This window comes from Geospiza fortis, unplaced genomic scaffold, assembly GCF_000277835.1.
Source record: "Geospiza fortis unplaced genomic scaffold, GeoFor_1.0 scaffold275, whole genome shotgun sequence".
In the NCBI taxonomy this organism is placed as follows: domain Eukaryota; kingdom Metazoa; phylum Chordata; class Aves; order Passeriformes; family Thraupidae; genus Geospiza; species Geospiza fortis.
Window position 1 is genome coordinate 1,964,627 of NW_005054341.1, and position 15,285 is coordinate 1,979,911.

Consider the following 15,285-nt stretch of genomic DNA (forward strand, 5'->3'; position numbering starts at 1 on the left):
GGGCTCGGCGCTGCCCCGGCACCGCGCGGGGCTCCCGGGCACAGGGGACACACGGACACAGACACACAGACACAGGCAGGGGACGCCTGGCAGATGGCCCGGGCACAGCAGCGCCGATCCTTTAATGCGCTTGCGGAGCAGATGGAGGCACTGCCTGCCCTGCCCTGCCCGGGAAGGGCTGGGACCGCTCCGCGGGGGGAGGGAACGAGCGGGGAGGTGCAGGGTGCTGGATCCCAACACTTCAGGATTTTTGCAGTGAAAACCTGACAAAACATAAAAAAAGATTTTTGTTTTGTTTTCTTTTTTGTTTGGTTTTTTTTTTTTTTTTTTGGAATATCAGAGCTTATTAAAATACCCCTGTGTGGAAAAGTAATACTCTAATTATATTTATGAAGAAACCGGCCGATGACTTTTTTTTTTTTTTGCTTAGAAAATGAAGCTTTTGTGATGCTGACTAACTTGGCTTTAATAACGTCTCTGACTTGTGTAAGCTTTAAAAATGCTTAAAGAATATTAACTGCACACAGCTGTAAGCTGACAAACGGTATTGGAAATATAAGCTGTGCAGAATCCCTGTCATTTCACAGTAAGTTATGGCAATGGCATAAATATTAATGCACCACATCTCTAATGACTTATTTTTAGAGTGGTTATGGAACTAGGAGGCAGAGAAGGTTGTGTTTGCTTGTAAATAAAGGCATTTTTAGAGCTGCATAGTAATCAAGGAAAAATTACACTTTACAAAATAGTTAATTTTTTTCTTTTGGTAAGTCCTTTTGATCATATTTCCTGTTATAAACATATTGATTACAGGGCAGACTTGGGACTTTACAGGCTTTAAATAGGAGCCTTAGGATAAAAATGAATATGCAATAAGATTATTCCATGTACTTCTACATTAACATTTGTATACAGGTATCTCTATTTGTGTTACTTTACCATTCCTTAGACTTTAATTAGGAGAAAGCAATATTAAGAACCTTGTTCCCATTCCTTCCAGCAGAAAAAATTTAAAAACATATTTTCTAGGATGGCTTTGACTTGGATTCAAATACCAACAGAAAGCAGGCGTCCCCTCCAAAGAGAGACCGTGACAAGTGGATAGACTTCTCCAAAATGTACAATTCAAATCAAGAGTATTACTTAAAGCTGGAAGAGTTGAAGAATGCCCACATGGAGACCATGGCAAAACTGGAAAGTATGTATCAGAACAAGCTGTATTTAAAAGGAACACAAGGCCTGGAGAAGAGAAATGACACCTCTCCAAAGTGCTGTAGGTAAGTTTGGGGGCTTTTTTTAGCTGAAGAGTCCCAAAGGGTTTACAGGCAGCTGTAAAACAGCGGGGTGTGTTTCTGGGCTGGAAAGTGTTCCACTCCCCACCTCTCATAACCAGACAATCAGAGAAAAGTCAGCTTTGGTGACAGAAGCACTCATTACCTTGCTAGTGGTCTGTGAGGTTTAGAGGTGGCTGTGCAGCAGGGATTGGGCAGCACATTTAGGAAAGCACAGGGCCTTTCTCAGGTCAGGAAATGCTGACTTGGTGATCAGTACTAAAACCAGGATCTGCTTTGAGTGCTGCTCTTCCCTTCTCTTCCCCTCTGCCATTTGTTTTTGTTTCTAGTTATGATTCCTTAGCGTGGAAGTCTCCAGCTTTGCATCAATGTTGGACTGGCTCAAACCAAGGTTGTTTTTTTCCCCCCTTTATTTTCAAGGCCAACTTGGGACAAGAGTTCATATCAGCCTCTTAACCTGCACAAATCCTTTTCAGACTCAGACTTGAGTGATCCCTCGGGCTCAAGCGCATCGGACGTGTCTGATGAAGAATTAGTGTTTGAAGAGAACGGCAGCGAAGCTGGATCATCCTCATTTGCTAAACAGCAGATTGAAAAAATGTGGGATGGGTTCTGCCTGGAAGACTACATCTCCCATGCCAAGCACAGCCTGCCCAGCTCACCAGCCTGCAGGAAAGTGCACAAGAAGGAGAAAGTGTGGTCCCCCAGAGTCACCGTGCCCAAGCCCTTCCAGATGACCATCCGAGAAGCTCAGAAGAAAGAGCAGAACGTCAAATCCAAGTCACAGATTGAGCTGGAAAATCACCTGCTGAAGAAGCAGCTGGAGGAGGAGGCAGAGTGTCAGAAGAAGTTCCGAGCCAATCCCGTGCCCGCCGCCGTCTTCCTGCCGCTGTACCAGGACATCGTGCAGCGCAACGAGGAGCGCAGGAGGTCGGTGAGGGAGAGGAGCAGGCTCCAGCTCCTGGCTACACAAAAGCCCTTCAAGTTCATTGAGCGAGAGAGGCAAAGGCATGAAGCCAGGAAAATGCAGTTAAAAGACCTTTCCCCGCCTGAAAATAAAATCAAAGCGTTCAGAGCAAAACCAGTCCCCAAATGTGTTTATAGTGCAGATTTCCATGACAAGGTAAAGGAGGAGGAGCTCTGCAGGGAAATCAGGATCAGGATGAGAGCTGAGGAGCTGCTACGAAATTCATCTGTACCCAACAGCAGACTGGCCTTGAAAGAGACCACCAAAAAGAAGAAACACAGGAGCACCAAACCAAAGCAAATGGAGCACAAGCTCAAGATCAAATCGAGCGTTCCCGATTTTGAACTCCTATATGAGAAATTCCAGAAACGCCTCCTGCAACAAAAAAAAGTGAAACCCCTCACGGTCTGTGAGCCTTTCGACCTTTGTACTTCATACATTCCTTCAAAAAAGGACAAGATCTTGAAGGACATGCAAGAGGATGAGGAGAAATTGAAGGAAACACGGTGGCCGTTTGCCTCTCCAAGGCGGAAGCCTCAGTCAGGGGCAAACCCTCATCTCCTGGGAGAGGGAAAATCCAAACCTCCAAAAACCACAGAGTCCACCAGACGACGGCTGCAAGCCCTGAGGTGACTGCCTGGAGATGCTCTACTTTATGTATACTTAAAAAGTAGATTTTTTTTTCCTATTAGTATATATTTGGTATTTTATTTGGTGTTATTTTTGGTATTTCTACATCTGTAGTTAATTCTTCCATACAGTGAATATAGGATTTAATTTGTTAACATAAGGGCTTATAAATCTTAAAATATTTCAATATAGGATTTAATTAGTATTTATTATTGTTAAAGGAACACTAATGCATTTTTGTCAGCATGTCCCTAAGAAGAAGACAAATCACTCTGGTTTCCCAGGATATCCTGAATCCCTTGAAATGGCACATAGGTTGTGTCCTCTCATAGCAACCCTTTTTTCACCCTTTTGTTCTCTTTGGAATCATCTTTGCCAAAGCTTCCTTTGAAGTCTTGCTTTAGGTTTAAACTGAATTCAGCCTTAGTTTATTTTCCCCACCAGGAATTCCCTTGAGGAAAAGAGGAAGCTGGAAGAACAACAAAAAAGGAACAGAAACAAGCAGAAACAAAGAACGAAAAAATTCCAGAAAATTGTGATGGCTCGGGCTGAGGCCAATGACCCACATCAGAGCCTAGCTCAGATGTCTAAACCCAGATTAAAAACATTCAGGTATTTTGTTGCATTCCCCTGAATCCCAAACACCTCATTCAACAATAAGAAGGAGAGGTTTGGGATTGCATTGTATGTTAAACATACAGTGTGTAAAAAAAATAGCATAGTCTATGTTTAGGTACTTACACATGGTAAATTAAACGTGCTGCAAGCAGCTGGGGAAAGAAAAAGTGGCCAAATTTAGCATTTCAGCTGGGAAATTGTTGCCAACCTATATTGAACTCAGAGTATAGAAATATATAGCATATAGAAATAGATACATATTCCACATTAGATTATTATAGACTCACTAACAGGAGAGTCCTGTGTTTTCTCCATTGATGTATCAACTAAAGAGGAAAAGGTTATAAAAATCAGAGGGAAAGGGAACAGTGTGGATACAGAATATCCTTGCAGAGCTGGTGTTGGTACAACTTGGGTGCAGCAGCGAACATTTCACAATTCACTTCTTTGTCCCAGCAGGTCCCCACTGAAGAGGGAAATAAAAGCAGGAATATTTTAACTTCCCAGTGTAGCAGCAGTGAGTGAGGAAGCTGCTGGTGCTCAGGAGGAATGGGATCCCAGGTTCCCTGGAGTAGAGATGCAGTACACAGACCCTTTGTGTATGACACAGAGAAGAACACGAGGGCCTTCTTGGAGTGCTGTAAGCTGCCACTCCAGATGGCTCCAGCTCTGACACAGCTCTAACCCCATGACTGCTGCTTGGCCTCGTGTTTGGGGCTAAGTTAACTCTTTCTGCTTTACTAACCCTAAGAAAAATGAATGCTGTCTGAACAAGTCTTTAGTGAGGTTTGTGATCTGGCCTGGCACGGTGGTACTGCTGCAGGAGTGTCAATTTAAGGTGCTGCTATGTGGGGATGCTGAGAGGCACTGACTGCTCTGCCCCTGTTGCTTCATGCCTGGGCAGGATTCTGGGCCAGCAAGCACAAATCCCAATTTCCAGTAAGTTGGCACACTGTTAATAACAGGAGCTTTATAGTCCGTGTGTCCTCGTGACCTGCTGACTCTGGGACAGACAGTTAAGAGGCACAGTAGGTGATTGTAGATGTGATCTGGGTTTGTTCAACAGCAAATTTCACACTACACTCTTCAGCTGAATCAGATGCCAGGAGCTCCTGTCTGGGTGTAAAATGCTGCTGTTGCAAAGCAAGGTCACTCCCTGGTGCAGGTGTTGAACCTGATAATGCTCATTTCTGCCCAGCTGGAATGTGTCACACTGACACTCTGTCAGAGGCAGACAGACAGACATTCAGAGCAAGGAATGGAAGTTCACTTCCCAGCATGGTGAGGAGTTCAGAGATGGGCAGGGGGAGAGGCTGGAGGAAGCAGAGGTGTAAAGGCCCCCCTGGATCTCATCCTTGCCCTGAAGTGCCTGACCTGCAGTGGCAGATGTGCCCAGTTCAGAGGCACTGTCCCACTCTGAGGAAGGGTTACAGCCCATTCCTCCTGGATCATCCAATGCTCCCTGTGATCCCAGAGGTCATTTCAGTTAGGAATCAATAGTTTCCTTCTCCTGCTCTATTGACTGGGCCCTTGAAAACCAACTCAGGAGAAAAGTGTTCCATGATCCAGGACATGGCCACCTCTCTTGGGTGAGCAGTTGCTAAAGTAACAAGATTCTCACCTTCAGACTTGAGAAGTACTGAGCTTTATTTAATGCTCTTAATGTCCTGTGGTGTATTCTGTTTAACTTTGCTTACAACAACTGGAAGATCTGTATGAAATCAGCATGTAAAAAATCCCTAAATATCCAAATTTTTATACCTAGAATCCAAACTCAGCCTCTATTTAAGTCCAGTAGCCAGGACCTGCCTCTGCCTAGCCAAAGTGACTCCTTCAGAGATGAGCTGTTCAGTACCTCTAATGTATCTTGAAGTATGACAACATTTAATTTGTTATGAGCAATTTAACTGCTGTAGAAAATTACTCCTTGTATAAATTAATCATGATTTCTCTTGTGCTCTGCTCCCCTTAGGAACAACGAGAAGCAGAGAAGGCAGGAATATTTGCAAGAATTGCAAGAAATGGAAGAAAGAGTGAAACAAATGCCATTGCTTTTTGAAAGAGTCACTCAGGTTGCCTTGTTTCTGAACTACTAATTAATCTTGACTGATACTGAGTAAGATATTTGTGGTCTGGCATTTTTAAAAGATGTTTCAAAAGCACTTTTCAGGGCAGTGTTTCTTTATTTCAATGTCTGTTGCCCCATCTCCATGTACATATCAGTCATTTTTGAGCTGTGCTTGCTCAGGGAACAGAGAACTGTTGTAAATGTGTCTGGTTCAGTTCCAACATGAGTAACCCTGACCACAACCAAGCATTGCTGGTACAGAAAAGTAAAATCTGGGATAAAATTTTCAAGTATTTTGCTATTCTTACCTGCAGTGAATAATCATTTCCACTTGTCAGCAGCAATTAATGGATCAGAGGATTGATGTAAATAAAAGTATCAAAAGCCAGGCATTTTATGCATTAGATAACATTTAACCATTGTGGTTTTTCTACAGAAAAATGCCAGAATAGCTGCAGAAAAGTATTATTCAAACAGGCTGAGAGCACTGGGGATCTGCCCAGAGTTTGTTTCAAAGAAAGGAGGAGCAACCAAATCTCTGCATTTCTCCACTGCTGGGGATTTCACCTCCACTGCTGGCAGAGCAAGGTACAGATGACTGAAGGCTTTTTCTTTTTACCCACTATGTATCTAATAATTAGAATTTTTTCCATGTGTAGATTTAAGGGTTTTTTAATGATTTTCAGTATTTTCCAGGGAATTATATGACTATATGGTATGTTAGCATTAGTGTGTATTTTTGATTGGTTTTCCTGAATTAAATATTATTTCATAAAACAGAGGAGAGCTGCTTAACCAAACTGGTTATGTTATATAATGCACTTCAAAGAAAAAAAATAAGTAAAACATTCCTTGTTTTTTTCCTTTCATCCAAAATTCTGGCAGGTTGCTGTAAGTCACTACCTTTAAATTTTAGATTTCTTAAGTGAAACTTATTAAGAATAGTTTTTAGTATCTATTGATGTTATGAATTAAAAGGAAGCAGAAATTAAAAAAAAAAGAATATATAAGTAATACTATTTAATAACTTTTTAGCATAAAAAGAGACTCTTGTGTGCCCCTTCCCTTTCCCAGCTCCACCCCAGCCAGGGCTACCAGGCTTTGGCCTGGCTTACATAAAGGTGGAAAGCATCTTCCCAGAGCATAAAACCCCACATGCAATTTGTCTTTTCAGAATCACCAAGGTTAAAGTGAAAAAAATTCAGTTCTTGGAGGAAGTAGCTGGTGACAGTCCCCAGTCTGAGCAGTCCTGGGAGGAGGAGGAGGAGGAAGAGGAGGGAAAAGGTGTCAAAACCTCCACCCCACTTGAGCAGTGCAGTGACCTGGAGGATGGGGGTGTCCTTGGGCCTGAATCCAGCCAGCACAGTGACCAGGGGGAGGAGGAGGAGGAGGAAGGCAAGGCACACCTGTCACTTGGCCATTCCCAGGAGGGCGAGGAGGAGGAAGAGGAGGAAGAGGAAGCAAAGGCAGACCCATCACTTGGTCATTCCCAGGAGAAAGAGGAGGAAGAAGCAAAAGCAGGCCCATCTCTGGACCATTCCCAGGAGGAAGAGGAGGAGGAAGAGGAGGAGGAAGCCAAGGCAGGCCCATCCCATGGCCATTCCCAGGAGGAGGAAGAGGAGGAGGATGAGTGCAGACCCAGGTCTGATGGCTCCCATGAAGAGGAAGCTCAGTCTGACCCTGAAGCTGAGGGTGCTTTCCAGTATGAGGATGAGGAGTATGAGAGTGATGACTCTGAGGAGAAGGCCAGTGATGAGGAAGGGCACTGAGGAAGGGCTGAGGCTCAGGAGCCTCTTGCACTGCTGGCTGTGCTTTTTGAAGCACTTTCTGTATTTACAATGTTGTTATTGTTATCCTCTAGAAACCATCCCCTCCTGTCCATGGTTATCACACCAAGCAGGTTATGCTCTCTTTTCCTTCCAGGAACAAATTATTACATCTTTACCTCTTACAGCTGCTCCAGATGAAGAGAAAAACAAAAGAATTCAAATTCTTGAAGCAAATGTTTGAAGCCATCCCTGGTTTGGAATCAGTTCTGGTCTCGTAGAATCCTCAATGGCAGCAAGCAGAACATTTCCCTGAGTCTGGCAGATAACAGGCACTCTAAAGATCAAGATATGTTATTAAAAATTGTATCAGACACCAGAGAGAAACTTGGTGCTTTGCTACACATCCAAAATTCTGTGAATTTCTACCTCTTAGTTTAGGAGCCCTGCCAGTGCAGGAATTCTGTTTGTTTTCCAGTCAGAAAGCTCAGGTTGCTAGTTTCCACCAAGAAAATAATTTATTTTGTATTACTCTTCTTTGCTGCACTCTTGACTGACATTGGTGCACCTGTGTTCCCAAAGTGAGCTGCAGCCTCATTACTTAATAATAAATTACACAATAATTTAATCATAAATTACAGGGTGCTGTGGAACTGCTGAGGCTCCAATCCAGCAAAGGCAGGGCAGGTTTTGGAGCAGGAATTGCCATTTTACCCCTGGAAAAGGGGAATCTTTTTACCTCAGGGAACTCCAGTTGTATGAAGCTGTGCAAGGAAGTGCTTTAATTCCTCTTCTTACACACTGGCTGCTCAGGACTTCATGTGCTCCACAAAAAACTCTCCAAAAATGTTTGGGATTTGGTGTTTTTCTTATATCAGTACTCCCTTCCTCTGCTATTACTGACTTTCTTGCTAAAAAATCTGTCATTCTTTTGTCCTCCTTATTTTGTTACACCCTTTCTCTGTGTTTGGAAGTTTTCTAAGTATTCTTACTTGTATTTATTTTTTCAAGTGTGAACATAACTAATGTGAATTTGAAACTTTTTAAAAACTTGAATAAAGTACCTGTGAAATTATTAATCCTTGCTTGACAAGGAAGTTTGCTTGTGGTTGTCAGTGTTCTGTAACTCTGAGGAGTTGCACAATTACCAATCACAAATGATGGTACTTGTCCCTTTAGGAAATCAAATCCTGTTCTGAAAGGAGGCAGAGGAGCTCTAAATTATGTTATTTTTCTCAGATTATTTGAAGTGATTTCAAAGGAAAAAAGTCAAATCTGTTTCTAAGATTTGACAGCACTCAGCTAAGTGTTCTAAAAGAACAAATATGTAATTATTGAACTACTAAACTAGGGATTAAAAATACCACTAAAATTCCTGTGGATGTACAGAAAGTAGCAAAGCCAATGCTTTTTTAAGGTTTTAGAAGGGGTTGGGAACCTGTGTATAATTTTGATTGAGTTTGTCACTGAACTTTTAAATACTGTAAATATAAACCTTAATAATAATAAAATTAATGAACATGATAAATAAGATATAACCAGGAAGGGTTAGGAGAGATTTTGGAGGTTATGCCTCAGCTTTTTTTAGCATTTCTGGAAAAGAAAAACAGAATTGTGTGGACTAAGGAGATCTAATTGATGATGGTTTCCCAAGATTTCCAGGAAGCATTTCTAGGATATAAAGTGCTAGCAAAATATCTGAAAGAAACCAACCTTTTTGTACTGAAAGAAAGATCCTCATGAATGGGTGAAGAAACCTTGAGGTATTAAAGGAACCACTTATGGAAATCACTTGGAGCAGCAGAGTTTTCAGGCAGGGAGGATAATGAGATTAAAGTCAAAAAAGCTGTTCAGAAATTGCATTACAAACATAAAGGGATAAACATTCCAATAAGGAATTAAAAAAGCAAAGAAAAATCAGAGATGACAGAATAGAAATGGAGACACACAGGTCAGGGTGAATTAAACTTCATGAAGCAAAGTACAGCAGTAAAAAATATTTTAAACAAAGAAGAGCCATGTACACCTGTCAGGAGATGAAAAACAGTCTGGCCTAAAAACCAAGTCATATTTTACCTCTTTTTGTCCTTTTTTTTTTCACCCCCAAGGAGGATGATTTAAATGTAGAGAATCCAGAATAACTAATAGGATGAGAGCACTGGAAAAAAAGCCAAAACTGTATTTAAAGAAAAAAATCCCAATAACTTCAACAGGAAAATCAAAATCCAAAAGTGATGTGATAGAAGCATTTTAAGGCTCACTAGAGGAGAAATGCTGATGAGTTATGCTTTCAGGGAAGCCACCTAGCAGGAGGGAGAGGAATAGGAAAGTTTCTCACAGATTATTGAATATTCTGTCTTTAATATTTTAATTAATGGCCACAGCACAAAAGTAGGAACATGTTCAAAAATTTGCAAAGAAAATGAGGAAGGTGTATCTGAAAAAAAAGGATTTAAAATACCACATGGGAAGAAGGGGGTAACTTTGCATGTGAACTGTAGCATGAAATAATTTTAAAGTGCAAGAATAGTGTTTCTATAAAATAATTATATTTATATTCTGACAGAAGAAGCCAGAAGTTTGGGATATTGTGCTTTTTGAAGTCCTTTCTGTATTTACAATATTGCTTCCTCTAGAAACCATCCCCTCCTGTCCATGGTTATCACACCAAGCAGGTTATGCTCTCTTTTCCTTTGAGGAAGAAATTATTACATCTTTACCCTTTACAGCTGCTCCAGATGAAGAGACTAAGAAAAGAATTCAAATTCTTGAAGCAAATGTTTAAAGCCATCCCTGATTTGGAATCAATTCTGGTGTCATGTAGAATCCTCAAGGCTTCTCTAATGGCAGCAAGCAAAACATTTGCCTGAGCTTGGCAGATAAGAGGCACTCTAAAGATCAAGATATATTATTCAAAATTATTTCTAACAGTGTTAGAATTATTTCTAAATTATTTCTAAAATAACAGTGTTATTTCTGCCCCATTGCCCACAAGCTGAAGTCAAACATGAGTTTTGTATACAGAATACATTTGGTTTAGTCCATTATTACAAGATATGGCAGCTGCTGGTTTACAAACATTAATGAAATCAGATAAATTGGATAAAATGAGGTAAAATTTAGAATAGTTTGGTGCCTGTCCTCCTCACCCTTCAGTGGAATTATAGTTTTACATCTCTTTTGGTAATTACTTGGCTTTAGGAAAAAAAACAAGCAAACAAACAAACACCCTTGCATACTCCAGCAAAACTCAAAATTGCTTCTTTCTTCAATAGGAATTCCAGGAATTTGAGGAATGAACTAAGACTTACAAAGAGCATCAGACAAATTCCTGTCTCTCCTGTGTGCTACAATCACAGCAGAGCAATGAGGGGTCCCAGGGCCAGGGCATGACAAAGAGTCACAGGGTGAAGGTCAGCAGGTGACAGCAAGGTGTCCCCAGCAGCTGTGGCCAGCCATGATCCCTGTCCCACGGAGCTGCAGCCCAGGATTAGCTCTGGGACAACCCCCCACAGGCCCAGGGGCTGTGGCACAGAGGAGCAGATGTTAACAGGCCAGAAATATTCTTATTTTCTGACCATTAACACCATGAGACCAGGTTGAATTTCCTGAGCACAAACACTTTGACAGCCTGTTGTCAACAGGACTGAAAATAAAAATATTTGCACCTGCACAGCTCCAAACTTGCCACTAATAGCCAGGGCTCAGTGCCATAAGCAGCTTACACAACAGTTAGGCAGGTTACAAAAAGAAGGTTAGTGAGATTAGGCAGGTTGCTGATTAACTGTAGCAACCAGGCTCCCAGCACAGGCAGGAAACTCTGCTGGGCAGGATAATGAGCTGCTACAAACCACGTTATTCAGGTGATTTCAGACACAGCTTTCCATACTTGCAGGTGTACCTGCTTCTCAGGGTAACTTGCTGTGCTTTGTCATGGCTGTTCCATGCCATCCCACATTTTTCTAGATGGTTGAAAGACACACAAAGTATGTTTGTAGTAAGTAGTAAAAGTAAAAAATCAAAAATCAGCTTTTGGTGTGTGTCATTCTGATTAAGCTCTGCTCTGGGGAGACCTATGACACCTTCATCCCCAAGGGGCTGGAATTGCCAAGGGCACCATCCCAGCTTAGATAAAATGAGATAAATCTACTCCAGCAATGAGCTCTCACATCAGCCACACAAACAGCTGAGTGTGAGGCAGCAGCACTTGGAAAGGACCAGTTTGGGGTCTTTTTTACAGTTCTCAGGATCTTGGGTCCTTTTTACAGTTCTCAGGATCTGACCTGTTAGAGATTGGGGTTTTTTAATCAATCCATTCCCCTTAGCCCCAGACCAGAACTGTGACCTGCAAACTGCCATCCCTGGAGAACATGGAAGAACTGGGATATCTTTGAGTTTTCTAACCAAAAATGAGACTGCAGCCATTGCACAGCAGAATTCCAGCCCAAAGTGCTGCAGTTCATCTGTCTGACACACAGGGGCTGCTCATGGTGCCACTGCAAAATCTCCACTCCTAACACACACCTACCCATGGGCTCATGAAATCTGTGATACTGCAGAACTGTGAGGCTTCCCAGGGCAGTGAGAGCTCCTGCATCCCTTGCTTGTTAAGCAGACTCACAGTTTATCCCTGGCTGAAACCTTCCTTCTCCTGGTGCTCTGTGAATGCTGATTGAATTCAGGCCCAGCAAGCTGAGGCTGAGCTGAACTCTGCTGCCTGGGTACCTGTCTGCCTGCTCCAGCTTGCTCCTGACCCTGAGAACTGGCACAGAGCCCCTCCTGTTCCCACAGCTCCCTCTCCTCCCTTTCCCACTGAAAGGCAGCTCAGTGTTGCCCAGAAAAAGCCCTCAGTTTCCAACCAGCCCCACAACTCCTGGGTAATATTCAACTTTGTGTGAAGGGTAACTGGGAAACAGCTGTGCAGGTTTATGCAACAGTCAGCTCTCTCTCAGACACCTCACAGGCAGCACCACACCCAGCTCTGCTCCCTGCCCTCCCACCCTCACACAGAGCCAGCAATTCCAAATTGTGGAAAATCCCAAAATCCCATTTGAGGGCACCCAACTGAACTCTGCATTGCTTACCTGTGGCTGCACTTGATTTAACACTAAATGAAAATAAAATCACCCTGGAAGATGGTTCTGTGAAATAGAACTCTTCTTTTTGAGTCAGAGTTGCCACATCGCAAAAGAATTCCCATTCCCTGCTGCTGGCAGCCAAAGGGGCAGGGAAACCACGAGGGGAACATGCAGGACCTTCCAGCACTCTCTCTGCTTTCCACCACCTTCTCACAAGTCCTGTGTCTTGACAAAGAAACCTTTAAAAAGTCTGCAAAATGCTTTGAACTCCTTGGGCAAAACAAATTCTGGAAGGGCTAAATATTAGGATAGAAGAGCCAAGTCTGTAGGTGAGATGCCTGAAGGTTTCTCAGATCAGAGAACAAAATTATCCCAAGAAGCTGCACCTCCCAATTTGTCCACTTACACAAATCATCTTGCAATAACCAGCTGGTTTCCATGATGGGGTTAGATTTGGGGATTTTCCTTTAAATACCAGTTTTATCAAAACCTCAGTAAAACACATTGTCCAAACAATGGCACAGAGATGCTGAAAATCTGCTTCCCTTTCATTTGTGAGTTGTGCTCCATCCTCACTCACTGCCACAAGTCCCTTTCATACATCACCCACTCACCACAAGCCTCCAGCTGTGCTCTTTTCCTTCAGGCAGCATCCTGCAAAATCATGGAAAGGATCACAACCTGATAAATTATTTGTAATTTGTGCATAGATGGCTGTGGATACATAAATGAGAGCTAAGGGCTGAGGCAGAAGGACATTTTGATAAAGTACCTGTGAATTTTTTTATCTTTTACCAATATCTGGTTTCAAAGAACTGTTTGAAATTAATTAAAACTTTGTTTCAGGTGACAGGGAGCAGTCCCTCACCTCTCTCCTGGCTACTTACTGTTGAACAGGGTCCAAATTTGTAAAGTCCAGACCAAAAAGTCCTTCTGAGCATCCAGTAACATTACTGAGCTTGCTGAAGTAGTAGAAATAATCTCAGGAAAACACTCCAGAGCACAAGAGAAGCTCTTTCCAGCCATTTTGTATCAGGGGATGCAGAGGGGAGGGAAGATCAGATGACTGCTGATAAAGATGGGGAAGCAAAGAATGAGGGGAGCTGCTCATTTGTCTCAGTGAGAACACACAAGCACAGCCCAAGTGCGTGTTTCTTATTTTCTGTTTCATGTACATAAATCAGCTCTCAATGCACCCAGGGATCTGACAATCATTTCCCCCAGACTTCTGTTTTAAGCCTAGCACACATTTTTTGTGGTTATTTTGGAACTATGACAGTCTTTCAGGGTTTTTATTTGTTTGGGTTATGGCTTTTTGGAGGGAGTGAGTGGGGGATTGTGTAAGGGTTTGGGGTTTTTTTTAGAACTTCCTGCAGCATAATCTCTTTGGACTCTGTATCCCAGACAGAGAATTTGCTGCAGAACATCTACTTATATCCCAGTCACACAAAGAACAATCACAACAAGAAGTATTGTGCTCTCTGCTATAAACACTGCTAGAACAAAATAGTAAGATTAAGGGGAAAATAGTTAAAAATAGAAGTCTTTTCTTTCCAAAGGAAATAACATGATTTTCACCCCAGTCTCTCTTGTCATTGTTACAACAATGGTTCATTTTAGGCCATATCTGACTGCACTTGGAATCAGGAAACCCTGGCACAAATGTGCTACAGCAGCTTGTGCTTTGTTTGCCCTGAATGCCTGGGCCAGCTCTGCAGGTTTCAAGTGACTTGCTAGAGGTTAACAGAGCTGTTCCAGGGGTAAAGTTATCCTGGAGCACAATTCCAACCATATCCCAGTGCCCCAGAGCACTGCAAACTCTGCAGTCAGCAAAGTGAGGGTGACTTGTTGTAGGTTCTCAGCTCCCTGGATAAACTGGGCCATTTTGCACTGGGGCAGGTGCTCAGTGGCCAGCTGCTGGTCAGGCCTGGGTCATGGCTGCACAAAGCAGGGATGTGTGGCAGGAAAGAACTGAACAGCAATTTCCAAGCATTTATTCCCAGGGAGATCCCTACCACTGACTTTGCAGGAATTACCACTCAGTTCTCAGGATCTGACCTGTTAGAGATTTGGGTTTTTTTCAATCTCTCCATGCCCCTTAGCCCCAGACCAGGATGTGACCTGCAGACTGCCATCCCTGGAGAACATGGAAGCACTGGGATATCTTACCTGCATCCCCAGAATTCACCTTCACTGCCACCACCAATAGAGTGTTTCACTTCACACCACAGCAAACACAATTCACATTGAGGCTGCTTGCTTCTTTCCTAGCTAATATGATCCTTTGATATTCCTGCTATTTTTCCTAGGAAAAAGCTAAAAAGCCATTTCAGGCTGTTTTCAATATCAACAGACAGTAAGGGAATGACTCTACTCCTGCAACATTAGTGGTGCAAAATCTGCCCCCTCTTCCCATTCCATCTTTTCCAGTCCAGGAAACAAACAACAAGTCACCTTTCTTTTATACATTTCTAAAATCAAACCACCTCAGAGGAAGCACAGGAACTGGAGAGAAAACTGCCCCACCCTGGCATCACACATCCACATTTCCCCTGATAAGCAGCTTCTCATTTTCCACAATCAAGATTTCTCCTTTTTTTCCCTTTCTTTGTCCTTTTGAGCCTGGATTTTTAACTCTTCCATTTTAGAAGAACATCTGGCTGCTCTGGGTTTGCACCTCCTCTCCATCCAGAATCCCTTCCAGACAGGCTCTTGAGTCCTCCAATGTAATTAATAGTCTGCCCTGGGAAGGGGGAGGGACACCACCTATAAATGTTCATTCTGAAAAACAGCTTAAATGTTTTCTGCTCAGCATCAGGAGTCTGAGCAATCATTTGAAAAAGTGAGGTGGGAAGTCTGGTCCTTG

At 42.6% G+C, this 15,285-nt stretch overlaps 1 protein-coding gene across 2 annotated transcripts; it reads left to right on the forward strand.

Annotated features, from left to right (window-relative positions):
- Positions 1–1,012: 1,012 nt before the first annotated feature.
- Positions 1,013–8,557, forward strand: FAM161A (FAM161 centrosomal protein A). Of its 2 annotated transcripts, XM_005422626.2 has the most exons (6): positions 1,034–1,277; positions 1,713–2,888; positions 3,334–3,501; positions 5,480–5,579; positions 6,012–6,163; positions 6,750–8,557. In XM_005422626.2, exons 1-6 carry the CDS (start codon positions 1,117–1,119, stop codon positions 7,342–7,344), a joined length of 2,352 nt encoding a protein of 783 aa, XP_005422683.1. In that variant the 5' UTR covers positions 1,034–1,116; the 3' UTR covers positions 7,345–8,557. The 2 variants fall into 2 exon arrangements, with proteins under 2 accessions (XP_030914161.1, XP_005422683.1); XM_031058301.1 differs by lacking the exon at positions 3,334–3,501 and having other exon boundaries at positions 1,013–1,277; positions 1,769–2,888.
- Positions 8,558–15,285: the final 6,728 nt, after the last annotated feature.

Coding starts and splice junctions, on each gene's coding strand:
- FAM161A (XM_005422626.2), top strand. CDS start 1,117: ATGTACAATTCAAATCAAGAGTATTACTTAAAGCTGGAAGAGTTGAAG. Junction 1,278..1,712: donor ACCTCTCCAAAGTGCTGTAG/GTAAGTTTGGGG, acceptor TTTATTTTCAAG/GCCAACTTGGGACAAGAGTT. Junction 3,502..5,479: donor CCCAGATTAAAAACATTCAG/GTATTTTGTTGC, acceptor TGCTCCCCTTAG/GAACAACGAGAAGCAGAGAA.